This window comes from Typopeltis vanoorti, chromosome 1 (genome assembly GCF_054136105.1).
Source record: "Typopeltis vanoorti isolate ZY-2024b chromosome 1, IOZ_Tvanoo_1.0, whole genome shotgun sequence".
NCBI lineage: Eukaryota > Metazoa > Arthropoda > Arachnida > Uropygi > Thelyphonidae > Typopeltis > Typopeltis vanoorti.
The window spans coordinates 134,870,656-134,896,384 of NC_143549.1; the positions used below are offsets into that span (position 1 = coordinate 134,870,656).

The following is a 25,729-nucleotide window of genomic DNA, read 5'->3' on the forward strand; positions in this document are numbered from 1 at the left end:
GCAAGCCTAGTTGTTTTAAGGTGGCAGCCCCACCACTAGGATACCTATCATCATGCTAGTCACTTGATACACAGGGAAACACATATTACTTTCAAGTCTCAATGAAATCCAAACCAGACAGAAAACATGGGAAATGACAGCAAACTGGAAAAGGCTAAGAAATTTGGAAAATGAAAAACGTGGTGAAATATGCTACATGGAACATTAGAAGCCTAGCACATAAAGAAGAATTAGATAAAATTTTAAATGATGAAAATATAGAAATTGCAGTTCTTATAGAAACAAAAAAGAAACAAAGGAACAAAAGAAACAGCTAACTACAATATCATCATCAAATTCCTGCCATTTACCCTCAAGGGGTGTACAGGATATGATAGTACTACATGAAAAAATTACATCATTATTAATTTCCTATCTACAATTTTCGTCCAAATCAGTCTGTTACTTGTCAAGACTCCAACATTATCAGATCTTATATTTCTATCGTCTAAAGCACTTTGTACAGTATCAATCCAGCTATATCTTGGTTTTCCTCTAGGTCGTTTCGCTGCCAACCTGGCAGAGAACAGTTGTTTTGCTAATCTTTCTTCCCCCATTCTGTTTAAGTGACCATACCACCTGAGATTAGCTCTGCTAACACATTCCTGGATGCTGACAATGTCAAGTTCTTTCCTAATATCTTCGTTTTTAATATAATATTGCCATTGATGCCATCTGTTCATGCCTATAATCTTTCTCAGGACTCTCATATCTGTGGTCTCTAGTCTTTGGTCAAGTGTTTTACTTCTGACCCAGCTCTCAGATCTATAAGTTAAAACTGGTTTGAACACTGTCTTGTACACAGCTAATTTAGTGTTCCGACTAATTTCTCTCTTATTCCATATGAATTTATTCAATTGACTTCCCACCATACCAGCTTTGCTTATTCTGTTGTCTATTTCTATATTTAATTTACCATCTTCAGTAAAAATCGTGCCTAAATAGCTGAAATGTTTTACTTGTTCCACAGGTTCTCCATTCACAACACAGTTGACATTTTCAATGATTCTGCCTATTTTCATTGTCTTTGTATTTTTATCGCTGACCTTCATACCATATCTATTACAACAGCTATTCAATTTAGTCAGAGAATCTTGCAGACTTGTAGCAGATTTATTTAGAAGTATAACATCATCTGCATAAAGCAAAGAGCTGACATTAACATCTCCAATTATGATATCCTGTTTAATACCACTTTCCTTCATAATGTGATCCATATAGATAATGAATAACAGAGGGGATAATGTACATCCTTGTCTCACACCAGATTTAACATTAAACCATCTTCCTGTACTTCCTTCAATTCTAACTGCTGACTTACAACTCAAATAAAGACTACGTATTGCTTGATATAATGCCTCATTGACACCATATAACTGCAGCGTATTGAATAGCTTCTCTCTTGGCACCTTGTCATATGCCTTTTCCAGATCGACAAAACTTAAATACAGATCTTTGTTATATTCCCATGCTTTCTCGACTATTTGTCGTAAAGTGAAGATCTGATCCTAACAGCCTCTATTTGGCCTGAATCCAGCTTGTTCTTCACCAAGCTTTTCTTCCACAATTCTTCTCAACCGTTTCTCAAGTATACTTGCATAGATCTTGCCTGGAATACTCAGTAGGGAAATACCTCTGTAATTCTCACATGCAGTTTTATTTCCCTTTTTAAATATGGATACTATGAGAGCTCTACTCCAGTCATCGGGAATTCGTCCCTCTGTCCAGGCTTTCTGAACTATGCAGTGCAGCCACTGTAGGACTCTTATACCACCATACTTCAGCATTTCTGGTTGAATATCATCTACTCCTGCTGCCTTTCCACATTTCAAGCCTTTGATGGCTTTTTCTACTTCAAGTATGGATATGTATTTCTGACTGCATGCCTGGTCAGTGTTTTTTACCACTGTGCTGTCATCACTGCTTGTTTCATTTAGCAGTTTTTCAAAGTAATTACTCCATACTTCAAGGATATCTTTTTCTCCCGTTTTCATGTCACCTTTATCATCTCTAATTCCTTTTACAGCACTCTTTCCTCCATTCTTAAGCTTCTTCAACAACCTCCAGAATATTTTGCCACCTTCTTGATATTTATTTTCTATATTCTTGCCAAAGTCCTCCCATGACTTTTGTTTAGCTAGTTTTACACAGTGTTTAGCATTCTTGCATTTGTCTCTATATTCTCTAAGAGCACAAGCTGACTTATTTGGCAGGAACTTTTGGTATGCTTTCTTCTTTTCCTTCACTGCCTCTTTAACTTCCTGTGTCCACCAGGGAGTTCTGATTTTTTTATCCTTACAGATAACCTCACCACATGCCTCTCTGGCAGAATCAATCAATGTTTTCTTCAGAGTTTGCCACTGAATCTCCAAGGTTTGATTCCTGTTCTCAAACTCTTTAATTTTTTCTTCAATAATCTTTGTGTATTTTAGCCTACAGTTCACATCTGAGAGCTGCTCAACTTTTATTCGCTTTAAAACTTTCTTACATGTTCTTCTTTTCAATATGAAATTCAATTTTATCCTCCTCAAGACTAAATAGTGATCACTTCCAATTTCAAATCCTCTGTACACTCCGGTGTCCTGCACCAGGGAGAAAACATCACTATCAACAATAACATAGTCAATGAGACTTTTCTTATTCCTAGCCTCTTCTCTCCATGTGAATTTGTGCACATTTTTATGGTGGAACATGGTGTTAGTAATAACCAGTCCATGTCCTGAGCAGAAATCCAACAGATATTTGCCATTATTATTAGCTTTGCTCTTTTCTCCAAATTTTCCCAAAATATTTTTGTATGTCTCACACTCATTTCCTACTCTGCTATTTAGATCCCCAACAAGGACCAACTTTTCATTTTTCATTGTGTCAGTTGCTTTTTCTAAAGCCTCAAAAAATTCCTCCACTTCTACCTTAGTAGAACCTTCTGTGGGACCATAAGCACAAATAAGTCTCAATGTCCAGTTCCCCATTCTCATATTTGCCCACATTACTCTACTTGAGACTGACTGCCATTCAAGAAGATTAGCCTCGTATTTTGTGTTGAATACTATGGCTACTCCTTCTTTTCCTTGATTGTCATTGCCTGAATATAACATTTTGTATTTATTGCTCAGAAAGATCTCACCAGTTTTGGTCTTTTTTGTTTCAGTCACCCCTATTATGTCGATCTGGTACTTATCTAATTAATCAGCTAGCTCCATTTCTTTGCCATTCAGACTTCTTACGTTGATAGTACCGATCTTTAACTCTGGTGATGTTGAGTTGGGGTTTATTTTCAGATTTGTTCCAGTAGCCGACTTTTCGCTGTTCGCCCTGGTTCCCTGGCGAAAACAACGGGGGTCTTGTTTAACCGGGCGACGCCCCAGACAGCATGAAATTTTTCTCATGTTGTACCATCATTCTATATTTTGGTTTAACCAATAAGAATACAATTTGGTCGGCTAAATCCCAAATTGCCAGCCCATCCTCATCCGTTCAGTATCCAAGTAGATACCCAACAGGGTGCACCACGAGAAGGTGAGGGGACATTAGGTCAGAAGCCCTGGTTGGTTCTCTGCATTCCTTTAAAGGCTATGTGGAGGTCTCCTCTCAGTTATACAATTATAATTATTATTATTATTCAAGCCTCCATGGAGTCAAAAGACTCATCATGGGAGGTCCTTCCTAAGAAACACAAAGTCTATCAAGACACATCGAGGGGAGGTTCCCCCCCCCCCCAAGAAACAAAGTCTATCATACCACTCCTTGAACTCACTGACCGTTCTCACTCTCACCACTCCATCAGGCAATGCATTCCCTGGTTCAACAACCCTCCATGCAAAGAAACCATTCCTCAACCTCTTGCTCATGGTTTCCTTTCGTAGCTTCCAGGGATGGCCTCTTGTCATCACTCCTTCCCTCTGTTCAACCAAGCAAAAGAACTCCCCAGTGTCAATCAACCCTGTAACCACCTTTCAACAGTTTAAAAGTCTCAATCATATCACCTCTCCTATCCACCAAACTCTGCAGTCTACATTCCCTCAACCGATTCTCATAACTAACATTGTACAGTCCTGAAACCATCTTTGTTATCCCCCTTTGTTCCCTTTCCACAGTTAATTTATTCCCTTCAAATCCTGGAGACCAAATCTGAGAACAATAGTCCAAGTGTGGTCTGATCAGGGTCTTATACAACGGAATGATAACTGTTTTATCTCTGCAGGTCAGTGACCTTCTCATTATTGCAGCAATCCTCTGTGTTACCTTCACCACCTTTCCAATATGTCCCCTAAATTTCAGGTTTCTATCAATCATCAATCCCAGATCTCTTGTCTCCCCTACTTCCTCCAGTATAACTCCTCCCATAGAGTATGCAGTGTCCCATCGATGTTTCCCAAACCTCAAGACCTTACATTTTGCTGCATTAAACCCCCATTCATTTGCCCATCTATCCAGCTTATTCAAATCCTCTTGCAGGGCTGCCGCATCTGCGCTATTACTAATATACCTTCCCAGCTTTGCATCATCTACAAACAACTGAACATCCCCCTGCAATCCACTGACAATGTCATTGATATAAAGGTTAAACAATATAGGTCCCAGCATTGAGCCCTGTGGGACCCCACTTGTAACCCTCTGCTTCTTTGAAACTGCCCTACCATACACAACTCTCTGATACCTATCAGACAGCCAATCCTGAATCCAGTTGAACAATCTGACATCTAGACCCATGTGCTGCAACTTAAATATCAGCTTATCATGTGGCACCCTGTCAAATGCCTTCGCTAAGTCTAAGAAAATGGCAGTATATGCCTTTCCCTCATCTACTACTCTTGTAACTTTATTATAAAAGGCTAGCATATTGCTAAAACAAGAGCGCCCTTTCACAAATCCATGTTGACTCTCACAGATAACATTACCCTCATCTGCCCAATGCTGTATACGGTCCTTCACTACTTTCTCCAAGATCTTACTAACTACTGACGACACACAAACTGGTCTATAATTAGACACTTCCAGTCTGCTACCGCCCTTATGCAATGGCACTATCTTACCTTCCTTCCATTCCATGGGCACCTTTCCAGTAGCCAGACTTTCATTGAAAAGCCAGGTCAAAGGCACTGTCAGTTCCCTAGCACATTCTCTCAAAACTCATGGTGAAATACCATCCAGTCCCACAGCTTTACTGACATCCAGAGTACTCAATATTTGAAACACACTCTCCTCCTGTACCTCTAAACCTTGAACCTGTCCTATCCCTCTAGCATTAAAACTGACTCCTCCAGGATAAAATACTCCAATAAAGTGGTCATTGAACAATTCTACTATGTCATCTGCATCAGTCACTCAATTCCCATTTTTATCCCAGAATATCATTCTTCCACAGTCATTTCTCCACCTACTGGCAACATATCTAAAAAATTCTCTGGGATTTTCTTTGGATCTTAGGGCTAATCTCCTCTCATATTCCAGTTGTGTCTTATACTCTTCATGCATCTTCTCTTCTCCTGTCTCCTTACATCTCTTCCACAGCCTCTTTTTCGCATGCAATTATTGTTTAATATTGTTGGTCATCCACTTTACTCCGAATTGTGTCCTCTTGTTCACTCGTGGTATACAACTTACCATTGCTGCTAACAAATATTCTTTCATAATTTCCCATGCACTAATGATATCCCAGCCTTCCAATTCCTCCATCAATGAAACTTCCCCAAGTTGACATCTTAGACTATTATAATCACCTGCCTTATAATTCCACATACGTTCCCGTTTCTCTTTGAGACTCCAGCATGTCTATTCATTTTCCAAGTCAAGACCATATGGTCACTCTCTCCAACTGGTGGGAGAGATGTCATCTCAATTATTATCAACTCTTCTGATGCTATAACCAAATCCAAAACTCTTGAACCTCTTGTTCCCTCTATTACATGTTGCCTTAGACATTTCTCCCTCAAGAATTCTAGAAATTCCATTCCCTTATTGCTACATGCATCTTCCTCTCCCCAGTTTATACTGCTGTAGTTAAAATCTCCCATAACAATCATTCTTCTTGCACTTGCCAAACTCAACTGTCTAAACATTTCCTGGTCATCACCCTCTGTACTCCTGGGTCTGTAGCAACACCTCATTAAATATCCTGTCTTGCCCACCTCTACCTCACATCATATGCTTTCAAAATCATTAGTGTCACTGCCTTCCAAAGTCTCCACTCTTAGAGGACATAGGTTGTCACTTATCATAAGCAGTACTCCACCACCACACTTTCCCTTCCTATCCTGCCGAAAAATGCTGTACCTAGCGACTTCTATTCCTGTTATTATATCCTCTTCTGTCAACCACGTCTCAGTGATCCCAATAATTTTTGGCCAGGCTGATGCTATCTGTGCCACCAATTCCTTTCCCTTATTCCGGATACTCCTGGCATTAGTATATAGCATATAAATGCCATTGTTTCTGTACCCAGCATTATCCCCATCTAGAGTCCACTAAGCTCAGTGTTACCTAATGTTGTCCCCCTTCTCCCAAGTACCCTTTACCACAAGAGGCCACCCCTGCTACCATCCTCCCTGAGACACACTGACTTTTTCAGAACAGCAATCTCTCCAGATGCCTACGTCCTTCCTCATTCAAAAGTAAGTGGTCTCTTGCATACAATTCCTCTCTCTCCTCAAACGTACTCCAAGCATCCACATATTCCAGTCTTCTCTTATCACACATTCTAGCTATTATATCATTCAATATTACCGCTCTTCTGAGATTCGCAAGAATCTCATATCTCTCATTGCCCTATTTACACCACCACTCAAGTCATTTGTTCCCACTATCACAATCATCTCATCCACCATTTCACCTCTCTTAACTGCCAAAGCCACCCTTTCTATCGTTCTTCCTGGCAAACACTCCTCACTCATCCTATCTTGAACACCATGGATCATTGAGTCCCCATACATTATACCTCTTACCATTCCCTCTCTCCCCTACTGTTTCCATTTTCTCCTCTTCTTTCATTCCCATACCTCTCTCTCTCATTCCCTCTCTCCTCTTCTAGCATTCCATTCCCTCTCTCCTCTTCTAGCACTGCCATACCTCTCTCTCATTCGTCTCTCCTACTGTTTCCATTCTCTCCTCCTCTAGCACTCCCCTGCCTCTCTCTCATTCCGTCTCTCCTACTGTTTCCATTCTCTCCTCTTCTAGCATTCCCATACCCCTCTCTCATTCCCTCTCTCCTACTGTTTCCATTTTCTCCTCTTCTAGCACTCCCATACCTCTCTCTCATTCCATTCTCTCCTCTTCTAGCACTGCCATACCTCTCTCATTCTGTCTCTCCTACTGTTTCCATTCTCTCTCCTCCTCTAGCACTCCCCCTGCCTCTCTCTCATTCTGCCTCTCTCTCATTCTGTCTCTCCTACTGTTTCCATTCTCTCCTCTTCTAGCATTCCCATACCCCTCTCTCCTACTGTTTCCATTTTCTCCTCTTCGAGCACTCCCATACCTCTCTCTCTCATTCCATTCTCTCCTCTTCTAGCACTGCCATACCTCTCTCATTCCGTCTCTCCTACTATTTCCATTCTCTCCTCCTCTAGCACTCCCCTGCCTCTCTCTCATTCTGTCTCTCCTACTGTTTCCATTCTCTCCTCTTCTAGCATTCCCATACCTATCACTCATTCCGTCTCTCCTACTGTTTCCATTCTCTCCTCTTCTAGCACTTCCATACCTCTCTCTCCCCTGTTTCCATTCTCTCCATTTCCATATCCAATTCCATTCTCTCTTCTTTTATCATTCACAAATTTCTCTCCTATCATTCACAAAACTCTCCCCTCCCCCCACTCCGATTTGCCTTGCATTTATCTCTTCCATTCTTCTAATCTCATCTTTCATACTTATTATACTTCTCCCAAGACATTCTAGCTCCTCTATCTCCCTCTGCAGGTCAGTCACTCTAAATCGAAATTCACTCTCCGAAACAAAACCATCTAAACTTTCACAGTCACTCACGCCTTCTACATTATCAACTATTATTTTCTCATTCAAATTTTTTTCTTCATTCTCTCCTATCACACTACTCATCTTCCTGTATTCATTTCCTGTTCCTGGAACAACAAGGTCAGTTATTGAGATATCTGCTGCATTTATTTCCTCTCAAAAGAAGGTCAATGCTTGCCTAACATGGTCAAATCATAATGATATTATCAATAACATTACAAATATATAGTGGACAAACAAATACATGCAAAAGCTGGTGTAATGATTTGGATCCATAAATCAATTAAAGAAAAAAAATAACTCATTATACATACTGGAATGAAAGAATATTAGAAGTGCGATTAAAATTAAATAAAGAAAATTTAACAGTTGTTGGAGTGTATGCCCCTGAAGAAGGAAAAGAAGAAGAAAATGATTATTTTTACAAAGAGTTACAAGGAATATATGAAAAATTAAATTAAAAAAGACCATATAATTATAGCCGGAGATCTTAATGACAGAATAAGAAAGTGATTCATTGATTATACAATATACAATAATTTAAAAATAATGAATACATTTTACAAACATAAAAATATACATAAATATACTTGGTATGCAAAAGGACAAAAATTAATAATAGACTACTTTATAGTAAATGAAAAAGCAGCAAACCTCTTTCTAGACGTTAAAGTTAGAAGAGGGCTAGAAATTGACACAGATCACTATTTAGTACAGGCAAAACTAAGATTTCCACCAAACTGGCTACAAAAAATACAAAAAAATAAACAAACTAGAGAAACAAAATCTAATTACAAAGTACGACTACTAAATGATTCAAGTATAAGAAATTTATACCAACAGAGGATTAATAACTACTTAGAAACAATACAATACAATAAAATGAAGACATTGAGAAAGAATGGAATAATATAAAAGAAATTATCGCATCAGCAGCATATGAAAGTCTAGAAATATGCAAAAAATATCATAAAAATAAAAAAATTACATATATGGGACAAAGAAATAAAAACCATAACTGAAAATAAAAAGCTGGCTTTTAAAAGATGGTTAAGTAGCAAAAAACAAGATGAAATTGAATATAAAAAAAGATGAGCAAGAGCCAAAAGAGAAACCAGAAAGAGACACAGCGAAAGCTGAGAAAAATTTGTATCATATCTAGAAAATGACATATACAAAATGAGACCCAGTGCGTACAAAATACAAAAATACACGACTGCAGATATAAAAGAAACAGTCGGAGTGTGGATAGATGATAATAAAGGATTCAATGTGTGTAGAAAATGTAGGGAGAATGAGGAATTGAAGTGTATTTTGGATCGTGAGTGTGATATTTTTGTCAACCTTCAGAATGAAGTAAATAACGATATGACAAGAAACAGCAAGGTTGTACATGAGAATTATGAGTGTGAATGTAGAAAGTGTGAATGATAGTATTAATGGTTTCTCAGAGAATAAAATGAGATAGATGCATTGAATGAGATCGCGTTGTTGAATGGTGCGATAGAAAGGGCAAAACAGCAGCTAGAGTGCATGAACAAAAGTCGACTGAATGAACCAACCAATAATAAAAGGTATGACAGGAAAAATAGGCGTATGAATGTGAACATGAACAAAATGAAGGATAGAGTGCTGTATGGAGACTTGTTAGTACGAGGTGTGTTCATAGAGGATTTGACAAAATCGTACCAACCTGGTGCGACCATAAAGTATGTAACTGAGTCTATTAGAGAGCAAAAGGAAAGGGTGAAAGAAATGATTGTTGTGGCAGGTATGAATGATTTGAAAGGAGATAAAATGGAAATGATAGAAGACCTGAATGAATTGTTTGAGGTAGCAAAAGAAAAGAGTGAGAGAGTTAGAATGATTAGTCTTTTGCCACGGTATGACAGTGAAATGTTTAAAAGGAGGGCCATAATTGCGAATGACTTTATGCGTGGGTTATGTATGATGAGTGGTGTGGAATTTGTGGACGTGTTGAGTGAGTTTGATAGGCGAAAGGATCTATATAAGATGGATGGCTTGCATTTGAATGGTTATGGTGTAAGAAGACTTGAGAAAGTGTTGCTGAATGTAGTGGATGTGCAAATTCAGGGAAACTAGATTCGTTAATGGGGGGAGTAGATATACAGTCCTTAGGGAGGCAGTTGAATGTAAGAATGAATATAATATGCTAGAGCAAATAAGGACAACAAACCAGAGTGGGATAGTTAATATAAGGCATCAAGGTAGGGTTGGGGCTAATGGGGGTCTTAAATTCATGTACACTAATACTAGGAGTATTAGGAACAAGAAGGAAGAGTTTTTGGCCATGGTTGGCACTTCCAGACCACAGGTTATTGGTATTAGTGAAACATGGCTGACTGTAGATGATATAGCTAGTGGGATTGAATGTGATGGGTATAGTGTGTTCAGGAATGACAGAGAGAATAAAATGGGGGGAGGAGAATTGTTGATGATAGCTGATGAGCTACAGCCAAGGAGAATAGAAGATGAATTGCAGGATAGAGAAAAGAGCACATTTGAGGCCATTTGGTGTGAGATTGTGGCTAGCAGAACTAAATATACAATTGGGTGCTGCTATAGACCAGGTGATGGAAAAGATGGTGGTGACAGTATGCACAAGCAAATAGAAGAAATGAGTGGAAGGAGGGTGATTATTATGGGAGATTTCAACTATGGTCGCATTGATTGGAGTGAGGAGAGCACACACGGGAGGAAGGAATTGGATTTTATGTGGTTATTAAGGGATAACTATCTGCGACTGCATGTAATGGAAAATACTAGGGGTCAGAGAGTGCTCGACCTAGTAATTACATCTGAGGATTTGGCTGTAACAAATATGACACACATTGCCACCAATCGGTGAGAGTGATCATAGGATCTTAACTTGGGAGGTGGCTATAGGTGTAGAATTTTCAATTAAGACACGGTACATGTGGAATTATCGGGCTGGAAAGTATGACAAGCTTAGGAGTTTGATTGATTCAGTGCCATGGCATGTACAACTGCAAGGACTAGAAGTTGATAGTGCATGGGAGGTAGTTAAGAAGTGCTTGCATGAAGCAATGGCTGACTGTATACCTAGAGTCCGAATAATAAATCAAGTAGGGGTTAAATGGATGAATAACACCATTAAGCTTGAGCTGCAAAAAAAGAAACAACTATGGAGGGAATTTAAGGAGAAGGGTGACCGGCAGGCACATGAACGGTATAAAGCGCAGGCCAGAAGGGTGACGAGTGTGGTAAGAAAAGCAAAAAAGGATTACGAAAGAACATTGGCCATGCAGGCTAAAGAGAATCCTAAACAGTTTTTTAGATATGTAGCAAGTAAAAGGAAAAATGTACATGGCAGAATGATTTTAAAGAATGCCGATGGTAGGGAAGTAACTGAATCAGTTGATATAGCTGAGTTACTGAGTGAACACTTTGCAAGAATATATCATCCAGGTGGTGACATTGCAGAAATGAATAAACCAGTAGATTATACGGGAATTGTGATTAATGAAGTGGAGTTGAGTAGTCTATTGCATAACCTCAATGTCAATACATCTGTGGGGTTGGATGGTATACCAGCTCATGTAGTACGAGAAGCAGCTAATGAATTGTCAGTACCCTTGACCGTTTTGTTTAATTTGAGTCTCGGGTCTGGGTTAGTACCGAGCGGGTGGAAGGAGGGGAAAATAGTTCCACTGCATAAAGGTGGTTCCAAGACCGCTGTTGTAAATTACTGACCGATTAGCATATCAGGAATCATTGTCAATGTCTTAGAGAAATTAGTCAAGAAAAGAATACAGGATTGGATAGATGAAAATGGGATATTGTATGGGGGGACAACATGGTTTTATGAAGGGTAGATCATGCCTCAGTAACTTGCTCACGTTTTATAACACAGTGACGGCTGAACTGGATTGGGGTAATGGGTTTACAGTGATACTACTGGACCTTGCCAAGGCCTTTGATAGGATACCACATGGAACCCTAATCAGTAAACTGGAGCAGATGGGTATAGATATAGGGTTGGTGAGATGGATAGGAGGCTGGTTGAAGGAGAGATATCAAAGAGTGGTTTATTCAGGAGTGGAGTCTAAAAGACGTCTTGTGACTAGTGGAGTGTCATAGGGCTCTGTTCTTGGACCACTGCTTTTCAATTTGTTCATCAATGATATTGGAAAGGATTTGAGAGGAAGTGTTCACTTGTTTGCTGATGATGCAAAGTTGGGTAGAGCAATTGTGAGTGCACAGGATGTCAAAATTTTACAGGATGATTTGGATAGTTTGGAGGACTGGGCTAGGAAAAATGGATGTCAGTTTAATGTGGCAAAGTGTAAGGTTATGCACTTTGGGGTGAAAAGAATAGCAGCAGTATATCGCATAGGTGGAACCGTACTCCAGGAGATTGATAAGGCCAGGGATTTGGGAGTGCTGGTGGATAGGGAGTTGAAGTTTAGGGGGCACATTGCAAAAGTGACTAAAACAGCTCACCAAATCACTTGGCTTCTGAAAAATACTTTAACATGCAGAGACAAACAAGTTGTTGTTCCTCTGTATCGAGCCTTGATAAGACCCCATCTGGACTTCTGTGCCCAGTTATGGGCACCAGGGTTTCTTCGTGATGGGGAGGAAGTGGAGAGGGTCCAGAGACGAGTGACCAAGATGATAGCAGGTCTGTGGAATGAACCTTATGAGAATAGGCTGAGGATTTGTGGGTTGCAGAAATTGGACGATAGGCGAAGGAGGGGTGATATGATTGAGACATTCAAATTACTGAAGGGTTTTTATAAGATTGATCCAGAAGATATTTTTGAAAATATGACTGGTGGTGGGAGGACTAGGGGCCATGCATGGAAACTGGGCAAGAGCATGGTTGACAAGGGTGTTAAAGCTAGGTTTTTTACTTGGAGAGTGGTGAATGAGTGGAATAAGCTTCCGGAGTCTGTTGTGGGTGCTACGACCGTGAATGAGTTCAAGGCAAGATATGATAGATATTGTGTGAATGTTGAATAGTAGTTCCAGACATGATGTTAGGGCCTCCCTTGATGAGTCTGTCGACTCCTTGGAGTTTCCCGGAACAATAACAATAATAAAAAATAATAATAATAAACTGCAAATATAAATTGTTAAATAGATGTAAAAGAATTCTTGAATTACTTTACAGTTCTTTGGATGGATAATACTGGCATCAAAAATAATTACACCAGAATCTTACAAAATACCTTAAACGATATGATAACAATGAAAGAATTAAAGGACAACCTAAATAAAATAAAAAATGGTAAATCAGCAGGAGAAGATGGGATAAACTCTGAACGGTATAAATTTGCTAGAAAAAAATTTCCTCGAAGATTACTAAAATTTTTAAATAAAATACTCACAAATGGACAAATACCAATAGAATGGAATACAAGCATAGTAATATTTATATTTAAAAAAGGGGATAAAACAAAACCTGCTAACTACAGGTGTTAGTTTATTGAATACATGCTACAAAATATATAGCAGAATACTTAATGAAAAACTAAAAATATACAGTGAAAAAATATTATTAGAATGTCAAAATGGATTTAGAAAAGGATGCTCTACAATGGATGCAGCTTTCTGTTTAAAACTACTTATAGAAAAAAGAAGAGAATTTAATTTGGAAACTCATCTTTTGTTTATAGATTACGAAAAAGCATTTGACAAAGTAAAAAGATATATACTGTTTGATATATTACAAAGAATAAATATACCTAATATTTTACTACATGCAACATTGAATATATATAAAGATAATGAAAAAAAAATAAAAATAAATAAAAAGTTGTCTGAAAACAATCTATAAACCAAGGAGTAAGACAGGGATGCCCTCTGTCTCCAATACTTTTCAAATATATATTAATGAAATATTAATACAGTGGAACACCTTAAACAATCAAGGTATAGAAATTTTCCAGAATAACAAAATAAATATTCTATTATTTGCAGATGATCAGGAAATAATATCAGATAAGGAAGACAATTTACAAAGGGTAATATATAATTTAAACATTATAGTAGAACAGTTTGGAATGAAAATTTCCATAGATAAAACTAAAACAATGGCATTTTGTGGACAAACTCCAGTTAGAAGCAAAATAGTTATTAATAATAAAATGGTTGATGTTCCGCTTAACTCCACTATGCACCTTATATCTGGAACTGTAAAATCAACCCCAACCTACTGGCTCCCAGTGCTAAGCAACATTCTGCATCCACACATCCGCAGATCCAACTTTCTTCTACATGAATACAGCAAAATCATGGAAACCCAAAATCTTCCAATCCACAAAGACATCCCACCCCTAGAAATAAACAGGCTAAAGTCAAGGCACCCTCCAATCTTAACAGCAAAAAATCTTGCAGAGACAAGTTTCAACAGGGGTGTAACACTTCAACAGAGGCCTTCCATGAATTAATGGACCCAACACAGATACCTTCGGGTTTTGACCTACCTCGGAAAACTTGGTCTGCCCTTAACTGAATCCGCACCAATCATGCAGATGTGCAGACCACCTTTACAAATGGGGAATGATTGCCTCACCCAAGTGTGACTGTGGATCACCCTGCCAGACAATTAATCATATTACAGCAGAATGTGTCCAACGTGCATACAGTGGAAACCTGTCAGACTTCATCCATGCTACACCAAATGCAGCTGACTGGATAATCAACCTAGACATTCAGTTGTAGCCTATTCTTGAGTGTCTCATTTATGACTATATAATGTCTAATTATTGTACATATGTCTATTACTATGTACATATATATTAAGGATTAATGTAATGTAACTTTTCATGTGTGAGCCATACGCTAAATAAATAAATAAATAATAAAATAATAGAACAGATAAATACTTTCAGTTATCTTCGATGTGAAATATCATATGAAGGAGAAAAAGACAAAATTAAAAACTTCAAAATTTTTACAGATTATAGGCCTGATAAATGGAACACTCAACCCAAATATAGTACAAAAAGAATCATCATCATCATCAAATTCCTGCCATGTACCCTCAAGGGGGTACAGGATATGATAGTACTACATGAAAAAAATTACATCATTACTAACTTCCTATCTACAATTTTCCTCCAAATCAGTCTGTTACTTGTCAAGACTCCAACATTATCAGATCTTATATTTCTATCATCTAAGGCACTTTATACTGTATCAATCCACCTATATCTTGGTCTTCCTCTGGGTCGTTTTGCTGCCAACCTGGCAGAGAACACTTGTTTTGCTAATCTTTCTTTCCCCATTCTGTTTAAGTGACCATACCACCTGAGATTAGCTCTGCTAACACATTCCTGGATGCTGACAATGTCAAGTTCTTTCCTAATATCCTTGTTTTTAATATGATATTGCCATTGATGCCATCTGTTCATGCCTATAATCTTTCTCAGGACTCTCATATCTGTGGTCTCTAGTCTCTGGTCAAGTGTTTTACTTCTGACCCCGCTCTCAGATCCATAAGTTAAAACTGGTTTGAACACTGTCTTGTATACAGCCAATTCCGACTAATTTCTCTCTTATTCCATATGAATTTATTCAGTTGACTTCCCATCTTCACTAAAAATTGTGCCTAAGTAGCTGAAATGTTTTACTTGTTCCACAGGTTCTCCATTCACAACACAGTTGACATTTTCAATGATTCTGCCTATTTTCACTGTCTTTGTCTTTTTATTGCTGACCTTCATACCATATCTATTATAACAGTTATTCAATTTAGTCAGAGAATCTTTCAGACTTGTAGCGGATTTATTTAGAAGTATAACATCATCCGCATAAAGCAAAGAACTGACATTAACATCTCCAATTTTGATATACAAAAAAGAAACACGCTTGAAAATATACAATAGTTTAGCAGTGCCCACATTATTATATGGCAGTGAAATTTGGGCAATAAACAAACAAGATAAACAAAGAATAAAAACAAGTGAAATGAGATTTATGAGAAGAACTGCAAAATACACATTATTAAATCAAAAAAGGAACAAAGACATTTAAAATAACTAAAAATAAAATCAATAGAAGAAAAACTAAACAATTATAAACAAAAATGGATTGAACATGTAAACCGAATGGCCAACACTGACATCCTAAACAAATACTAAAATATAAGCCAATTAGAAAGAGAAGGCAGGGTAGACCTCAAAAAAGGATATTGGATGGATAATGAGACCAGAACAGACCAATATGGTCTATACCTGTAATTAGTGTTATGATGATGACGACAATGTATACTGTTATATCAATTAAAAAAACTTTAATACTTCCTATATTTCGGTAATGTTACATTATCATCTTCAGGGAACATAAAATTAATTATATGTACATGCAGGCACTAATACTGAACAAATATGGCTGACGACAACAACTGAAGTCAGTCCTAGAGTCCTAAAAGGTGGCACCTAATGGACTAAATTGGGTGATAGTCTTGGCTTTTGGCCTAAGTTAATGTTCTAAGAATGCAAGCTTCCCATATTTGGGGCAGTCTCATGCATCCAAATTTGTTGAAGTTTAGGGAGTTTTTTTTTAGAGCTGAGGCTGATTCCAGGAATAATCTCTCATATTTATACTTGCTGACTCATTCTCTCCTATCTTTCAACTTGACAAAATATGGGGTGAAAACAAGAACACACATCTAGTATGTGTATTCAATCAGCATAGACTAAGCCCTTTGGTTGGAAAGACATGGGTGTGAATCCTATCTAGGATGCAAAGAACCTTTATCAGGGCTTTTCAACTGGAGGTGAGTTAGCCAGTCATAAACAGAGGTGGCATGGTTTTTCATCCTGCACAACAAGTAAACTAACCAGAATACATGCTATTTACAGCCATAACAGAGAAATGGAGATAGAATTAACTATCCTATTGTAAGCAGTTATGAGGTTTCTAAGAAAGCCAAGTTGCTTGGCACAGGCAACTGAGCCTAACACAGAAGGGATGAAATATATTATTTTCACCAATCACCAATCCAAGAAAGAATTTCTTGCAATCTTGATAACAATTTTAAAAATCAAAAATATGCATATATTGTAAAAGCTAAAGAACAGTTTCCATTTATAAGGGATCTTGGAACAGGGTGTAAAGTGATGCATGAAGATATTAAACAATATCAAACAGACATTTTTTCAAAAACCACAGTAATCATCATCACAAACTTTTCAAAAATATTTTGCCATTAAAATTTAGAGTTATGCAGAAAATAGTAATGTATCTATTAAACTGACTCTCACATTCATTTTTTTTTTAATCTACCAAATATATTGCCATAAAAACAATTTATTCACTAAAAACTGAGAATTATACTTTGCAAAGGAAAGAAATATTAATTTTCAAAAAATTGTATCTTTATAAAATTCCTCACCTCTTTTCCAATTGGCAGACCACTGCCTAACGAACATGTAAGACCAACTACTTTAGATAGCAATGTTCGGAAAGTAAGGTACTCTTTTAACACAATACCTCGTAAAACAGTTTTCATCTCTGGAATGCCTGATCCTTTATCAAAAAATTAAAAATTTATCAAAAAAAAAAATAATAATAATAATAAATGAACAAAATAAAACTACATAAATAATAAATAAATAAAAATATAAATAAATTCTTTCATGACAACTGTAGTATTTCACAACAGTGTTGCTTGCAAGCATTTTCAAGATTCGTATACTTAATCAGACAAAAACTGAATAATGGAAAGTCCCCAATGAAATTAAAAAAAGTGAAATATGAAGAATGATCCAAAAATACCAAGAATGAATTTATAAGTATAATTGGTAAAATGCAGGCATTTTGTTTTGTCAATATACAAGTTATTCTGTGTTAACTACTATGTAACTATTATTCTGTACTAACAAATTTTACTGAAATTTGGTATATTTAGTCCTTTCAAAAATCTGTCATGAATTTCTTTTCTACTAAACCATTTGCAGTAAGAGTAATAAAAGACAAAATGTCAAAATTATTACACTGTAACAACTCTGCTTGCTCTTATTGTGTAAATTTAATAAAATTCAAGATCTGCACTAGACCATAGGTTCCCAAAGTGGGTGGTACTGACCCCCCCCCCCCCAGTGGGCACTGAAGCCTTCTGGGGGGACTATAATGGGATCAGAAGCATTTGGGGGTGCTTCAATGAGCGATTCAAGGATATTCTAAACATGAATATACTAAATTGGGTTCTAGATCCTTTCTCACATGTAAGCACAGCAGGATCATCAAATTTAGAAGTAGAACTCATAGAACTCACAACATATGAAGAACTAAGAATAAAATTCAAAACTGGATACCAAGAGTTCTGGCTTCAAAAATCAATACCGACACTGTACCCTGGATTATGGGAAATACTGCAGAATTTTTTAATTGCATTTCCATCTTCTTATTTGGCTGATTGTGGGTTTAGTGCTGTAGTGAATTTACTATCTAAGAAAAGGAACCGATTGCATATAACTGAGTGTAGCGATTTACAACTGTTTTTAACGAAAGTTGAACCCGATATTAACAAACTTTTAAAAATGCACCAGGCTATCCTTCACATTAATTTGTTATTTTTTCTTTGTATTTTTACTTTGTAATTCAAAATAAACCATCTAATACATTTGATGGTGTTTTAATTATTACAATAAGATTCTTACTAATGCAATCTCTTAATTGTATTCCACATTTTCATATTTAAACCATTGTATGAAACTGTGCATAATGTTATTCGAGCATACATTTTACAATCTTTACATATGGGCTATGTTTCACCAAAATCGGTATAGCAATAACTGTGTTCAACATGAAGCACATATTGGTCACTTCTTTTTAAAAATTTAATGGCATTAGCAGTAATGAATCATTAGTTGCTATTTACATCAAAAATATCAAACAGCTTGAACGTGGAAAACTGTTGGGGGGCGTTACAAAATTTATGTCTTGCAAAGTAGGTGGTGGCCCAAAAAAGTTTGGGAACCTATGCACTAGTCTATGCCTATAAGATTCAGTTTTAGTTTCAATCTGATCAAATAATTTTAATTGGCAAAATTATTTGAATTTACAATAATAATTTCATGCTAGCTGGAAGAATTTAATGAAATTTGATATTTATTATTGCTTGATATCCACAAATTTCATACTTATTATCCACATCTTGTGATGAGTCCAAAGATATCTCCAACACCATTCACAGAATATTGTGAACAATGGTTACTGGTCTCCTATGATGTCTTAAGCTTATTCACTAACAAAATACTTAAACTCTGGCAACACTGGCAACATGTTGCAGACTGTTCACTAAAGAATTAAAGGGGAGACAAACACATTTATAGTAGTCTGGATTATCCTTGTAATTCATAATAATTTTCCTGACATAAAAAAAATGAAAAGAAAAGCAATTAAATGAGATGTTAACTCTGCTACCCCAGCAAATATGTAAAAAACCAAAAAAGTAATTAAAAAGGGGAAAATGATCATAAAATACTGCCCTGAGAAGTTGCCAGCTGAAGGTTTCAGGGAAAAAAAACCCATAAATGCTAATAAATAATATATGACACTAAATATCTTTTATAAATAACTGGATGTACTATTACAATAAACCCAGTTATTTATAAAATGATGCCATAAAGCAAACAATTTTAGAAAAGTAGTCAGCTTAAAACAATGCACTATGATGCAATAAGACTTTAATATAATAAAATTAGTTTAATCCTTTATCCAAGTGTGAGCAAACAAAGTTTGCGTCTGAAAGTATCTTCAGGACTGGGGTAAGGTGGTACAACACCAGGGAAACTCGTTGCAAAGGTGGAGAAAGATACCAACACTCCTATCTCAGTATCTCCTATAATGCAAAACACATCTCCTTGTGGATATGTCTAATGTTATGCATTAAGGGAAGGGCCACTACCCAGACTAGTTTCGACCTTTATTGAGGTCTCTTCAGTGGGAGCCAGGCCCAAGTGGAGATACCAGGCAGAAGCATTAGCAGGTTATCTCTACCTATAGGAGTTGCCAAATGGTGTGCCACCCTTTTTTAATAAATTACTCTGGATTTAGAGAAAGATGTTGAAAGTTTATTTTTCACTTGGTTAGAGTATAATAAAATTAGTTTAATCCTTTATCCAAGTGTGAGCAAACAAAGTTTGCACCTGAAAGTATCTTCAGTATCTTCAGTTGACCCAGACTAGTTTCGACCTTTATTGAGGTCTCTTCAGTGGGAGCCAGGCCCAAGTGGAGATACCAGGCAGAAGCATTAGCAGGTTATCTCTACCTATAGGAGTTGCCAAATGGTGTGCCACCCTTTTTTAATAAATTACTCTGGATTTAGAGAAAGATGTTGAAAGTTTATTTTTCACTTGGTTAGAGTATAATAAAATTAGTTTAATCCTTTATCCAAGTGTGAGCAAACAAAGTTTGCACCTGAAAGTATCTTCAGTATCTTCAGTTGACCCAGACTAGTTTCGACCTTTATTGAGGTCTCTTCAGTGGGAGCCAGGCCCAAGTGGAGATACCAGGCAGAAGCATTAGCAGGTTATCGCTACCTATAGGAGTTGCCAAATGGTGTGCCACCCTTTTTTAATAAATTACTCTGGATTTAGAGAAAGATGTTGAAAGTTTATTTTTCACTTGGTTAGAGTATAATAAAATTAGTTTAATCCTTTATCCAAGTGTGAGCAAACAAAGTTTGCACCTGAAAGTATCTTCAGTTGATACTAGTCTGAAGATACTTTCAGGCGCAAACTTTGTTTGCTCACACTTGGATAAAGGATTAAACTAATTTTATTATACTCTAACCAAGTGAAAAATAAACTTTCAAAATGCAATAAGACTGATTAAGCATAAATTAAAGATGACAAGAAATTATATTCTTAGTTTAATCCTTTATCCAAGTGTAAGCAAATAAAGTTTGTACATGAATTAGCTTCACGACTGGGCTACTTGTATACAGAGGCTAATGACTTCACAACACTTGCCTCAGTAGCAGGGGGTATCAAGGAGAGAGTACCTCTCCACTTGGACGGTCACACATAATTGTGGTTCAGAAAGATTGGTTCTCACTGGACACCCAACTCTCATTTATGGCTCCAAGAAGCTACTGTAAACTGGTAGCGGCAACACCCCGATAAACTGTGTCGACCCACAGGCTAAACTAAGTGAGGGTAGCCAGATATGGCGATCTCAAGCAGCGACTGTATTTGGTGAATCAGCTGCAAACAGAGTCTGTATTTCATGTTAGGAGTGGCCAAATTCATGTCAAGGAGTGGTGGTTGACACTTAACGAAACTTAACCACTGAAACCGAATGAACTCTAACCAATCTAAAGATACATGCCGGCTCGACCATCGCCTGGTCAAACGAGGGTCGTCTCCACTATTAGGGAACCAAGATAGTGAAGGTGAAAAATATGTTACTGGAACAAAACATCACCTAATAGACAGGAAAAACATAACAAGCATAGGAACATGGAATGTAAGAACGCTTCACCAGGAAGGAGCATTGGAAATACTACTGCATGAATTAGACAACTACCGATGGGAAGTGATTGGACTCTGCAAAACCAGATGGACTGGAAAAGGAGAATTCCACCATGGACAGCACAAAATCTTAACTTCAGGTAGGGAGGACAACAAACAAACACCAAGAGGGAGTAGCACTTATGTTAAGACCAAAGGCTCAAAACTCTCTATTGTCACAATCCTATCTCACCTAGGATAATTAAAGCAAGATTTAAAACATCAATTGGATCACTGACTATTATTCAAGTATACTCACCAACTTCGACATCATCAGAAGAAGACATTGAGTTCTATATAGATTTGCAAAAAGCAGTACAGCAGGCATCAAGTCAAGATCTCCTAATTGTAATGGGGACTTAAACTTTGCCTACTTAAACTTAAGTAGGCAAAGACTGGGCTACCTGGCCAAGAGTAAATTGGAAAGTTTGGGTATGGAGAAAGCAATGAACGTGGCGAAAGAGTGCTAAACTTCTGCTCAAATAATAGACTAACAGTAACCAACACTCTTTTAAACAACCAAAACCCCAAAGAAAATGGACATGGATATCACCAGACAGACAAACCAAGAATATGATAGACTATATTATTGTAAACCAAAGATGGAAATCAAGTATCCTAAATTGCAGATCCTTCTCTGCAGAATATGGATTTTGCTTAGCAAACCTAAGAATAAAGTTAAAATCTGAAAGCACTTTCAGAGTCAAAAGGAGACTGAATGTAAAAAAAAACTACAAGACAACAATATTCTAAGAAAATATCAACTAAAACTAGATAAAAATCTGAAGGAACTACCAAAACAGAATGTATAAACATCGAAGAACATTGGGTGCAAATTAAAGGAAATAATATTAAAATCGGCAGAAAATACAATAGGTTACACAGAAAGAGAAAGTAAAAAGGATTATATCTCGAATGAAGTAAAAAGGTTAAGCGATCAAAGAAAAACAATGAAACTAAAACAGAACTATAACAGAAATGAATATAATAGATTAACCAGAGAAATTAGAAAACTAGTTAAAAGGGACAAGAATAACTGGTTAGAAGAAAAATGCAAAATGGCAGAGAAGCTATCAAAAGAAAATAACTTCCATGGATTATATAAACAAATAGACCAAATTAGTAAGACATGACAACAAAAATGATAATGATCAAAAACAAAGAGGGACAACTAATTGCAAGTAAAACAAAAAGAATGGCCAGATAGGAAGAATACTTTAGAGACTTATATAATAAAAACAGCTCCCAGGATATTACTATTCCAGCCACTGAAATGGAAGATGAAACAAATATCTTTATCACAGAAATAATAGCACACAGCATAGAAAAACTTAAAACTAGAAAAGCACCTGGTATTTATTATTATTATTATTCGTGACACCTATTGTACATCTCTCCATCTCCACCGAACCTCTACTACCAATCATCAACATCGTCTACTGGCCACTACCACAGCTAGTATTTTTTTTCCTGTAAATTGCATGTGTTCTGAAGGGCCGATTTGTCTGTGTGCAGGATGAAAAACCCGAGTTTCCGGGAGAAAAAAACCCTGCTACCTCCATAAGAGATCGGCTAACTCACCTTTGACTGAAAACGTCCATATAAAGATTCCTCCCATCATGACGAGAATCGAACTTAGGCCTTTTCTAATCGAAGGGCACAACGTACCATCATTCTTCGAATTGCACTATGGAGGCGCTTATCCTGAATTCTGCATGTATTGATCAAATACATGCAGAATTCATAAAAGCAGAACAGGAACAACTTTTGGAAGCATTAAAAACATTATTTGACATGATCTACAAAAATGAAGCAGGGCCTATTGATTGGACCAAATCAGTTATAACTCCTATATACAAAAAAAGGAGGTAAAACAGAATGCAATAATTACAGAGGCATTAGCCTCCTCAGTATTCCAAGTAAGGTTTTTACGAAAGTACTCCAAAAACAAATTTAGCAATATATAGAACTAGCACTAGGAGAAGAACAAGCAGGTTTCAGATCAGGACGAAACACAATTGATCAACTATTCACCTTAAGATAGCTAACAGAAAAGACACTAGAGTAAAACCAAAGTTGCTACATAAATTTCACAGACTTTCGTCAAGCATTTGATTCAATCCGTAGAAGAGAACTATGGAAAACTATGGAAGAATTTGGAATTCCCAACAAAACTATAAGAATAATAAAGAATATGCATGATAAATCTGAAATTGCAGTATGAATGGAGGACACCTTAATCAACTGGTTCCACACAGAGAGCGGAGTAAGACAGGGATGAAATCTGTCAACAGACCTGTTCAATCTTGCACTGGAAGAAGCAACCAGTAAGGCCTTAAAAAATGAAGACTCCGGAATCAAAATATATGGGGAAAATGTAACAAATTTAAAATTTGCAGACGACATTGCATTACTTGCAACCACAGAAGAAAATCTACAGCAAATTTCTGATAAAATAAAGGAAGAATGTATAAAATTTGGATTAAATATAAATATAGACAAAACAAAGATTATGTAAATAGGAAAAAGAAGCACCAATCTGGAAATTGAAATTGATAGTAAGAATCTAGAACAGGCAGAAACCTTGGAGCTGTTATCGAGTACTGGACAACTTAATAAAATACGGAAGTCAAGAGACATCAAACAAGTAACAAAAGTAAGAATCTATGAAACAATGGTCCTCCCAATACTCCTCTATGGAAGTGAATGCTGGAATCTCAAAAAGGCTGAAGAGAAAAAATTATTAACTACTGAAATGGGATGGCTAAGTAGATTACTTGAAGTACCTCTGTTGGATAGACTAAGAAAAGAAAAGACATAAGGAAACAACTAAAACAAGAAATAACAATAATAGACAAAATCCAAGAAAGAAGACTGCGATGGTTTGGCCATGTGACCAGAAAGGGAACAGAAAGACTACCAGCTAAAGCCCTGAATACAACAATGGAAGGTAAAAGATCCAAAGGGTGGCCCAGAATTAGATGGATAGGTAAAATAAAAGAGGATCTGAAAACCAAATCACAACAAGCGACACCAAACTGGACAGAATTGTTCGGACTATCCAGGGACAGATAGAAGTGGAAAGAGTTCATTCGGCCTCGTCATCCACATAGATGATGGAAGAAAGAAGAAGAAGAGATGATAAATTATCTTCACGACTGTGCTACTTGTATACAGAGGCTAATGACTCCACACCACTTGCCTCAGTATCCCATAAAGCAAAGTACATCATCTCCTTTTGGACGTGTATAATGCTATGCATTATGGGAAGGCCATTACCCAGACCAGTTCAACATTTATTGAGTTCTCATCAGTGGGAGACAGACTCAAAAAGATACCAAGGTTCACATGCAAACTGTTTACTTACACTTGGATAAACGATTAAACCAAGAATATAATTTCTTGGCATCTTTAATTTATAGTATAATCAAGTGAAAAAAATTTCCACATCTATCTCTCATCTAGTAATTTAATTAATAAGAGTAATTTAATAATAAGGTGATACACCTTATTATTAAATAAGGTGTAACACCTTATTTTCCCTACTTGTATATGGAAAAGATATCATTTCTGCATTACTTCAACCTTGGTATCTCTTCTGGGTCTAGCTACCACTGATGACATTTATTGATGCTCATCACTGGGTTTATTTTACTTCCTGAGGAGTAGAAAAGCTCTACTCAGTGGCAGGTTTTGGCAGGTTTCCTGAACCACCCAGTTTCCCTGTCCTGGAGTGATTCAGATCAGATCAGGAGTCATGAGTTTAGTAGCGATCCTTTAGGGTCACTCAGTGAGATTTAGAGTGATCCTGAAGATCACTGAGTTTTTAGAGTGGTCCCTACACCTAAACATATCGCAATAAAGGTTGAAACCAGTCTGTGTACTGGCCCTTCTTATAATGTGTAGCATTATACATATCCAAAAGAGGGTGTGCTTTGCATTATGAGATACTAAGATAATTGATGTAGTTAATCAAGGCATCTTCAAGATGATTTAAATAGTCTTGACAGTATAGTATGGGCATTACACAATGGATGCCAGTTTATCATGTAAATATAAAGTTACACATTTTGCAATAAAAAGATTACAATGATGTCACATCGATGGAACTGTATTCTAGAAAACTAATGAAGCTAGAGATCTGCAGATGTCAGCAGATAGGAAGGTGAAGTTCAGAGGACATATTGCTAAGATAGCAAGATAACTAATAGGAC

The 25,729-nt window shown here is 36.9% G+C and overlaps 1 protein-coding gene across 1 annotated transcript in view; it reads right to left on the reverse strand.

Annotated features, from left to right (window-relative positions):
• Positions 1 to 25,729, reverse strand: part of LOC150110452 (chloride channel protein 2-like) — a 528,627-nt gene that overhangs the window by 295,506 nt on the left and 207,392 nt on the right. Inside the window, exon 5 of the mRNA XM_090399378.1 lies at positions 17,393 to 17,526. Coding sequence (XP_090255504.1) covers positions 17,393 to 17,526 — 134 coding nt within the window. The remainder of the gene's footprint in view (positions 1 to 17,392; positions 17,527 to 25,729) is intronic.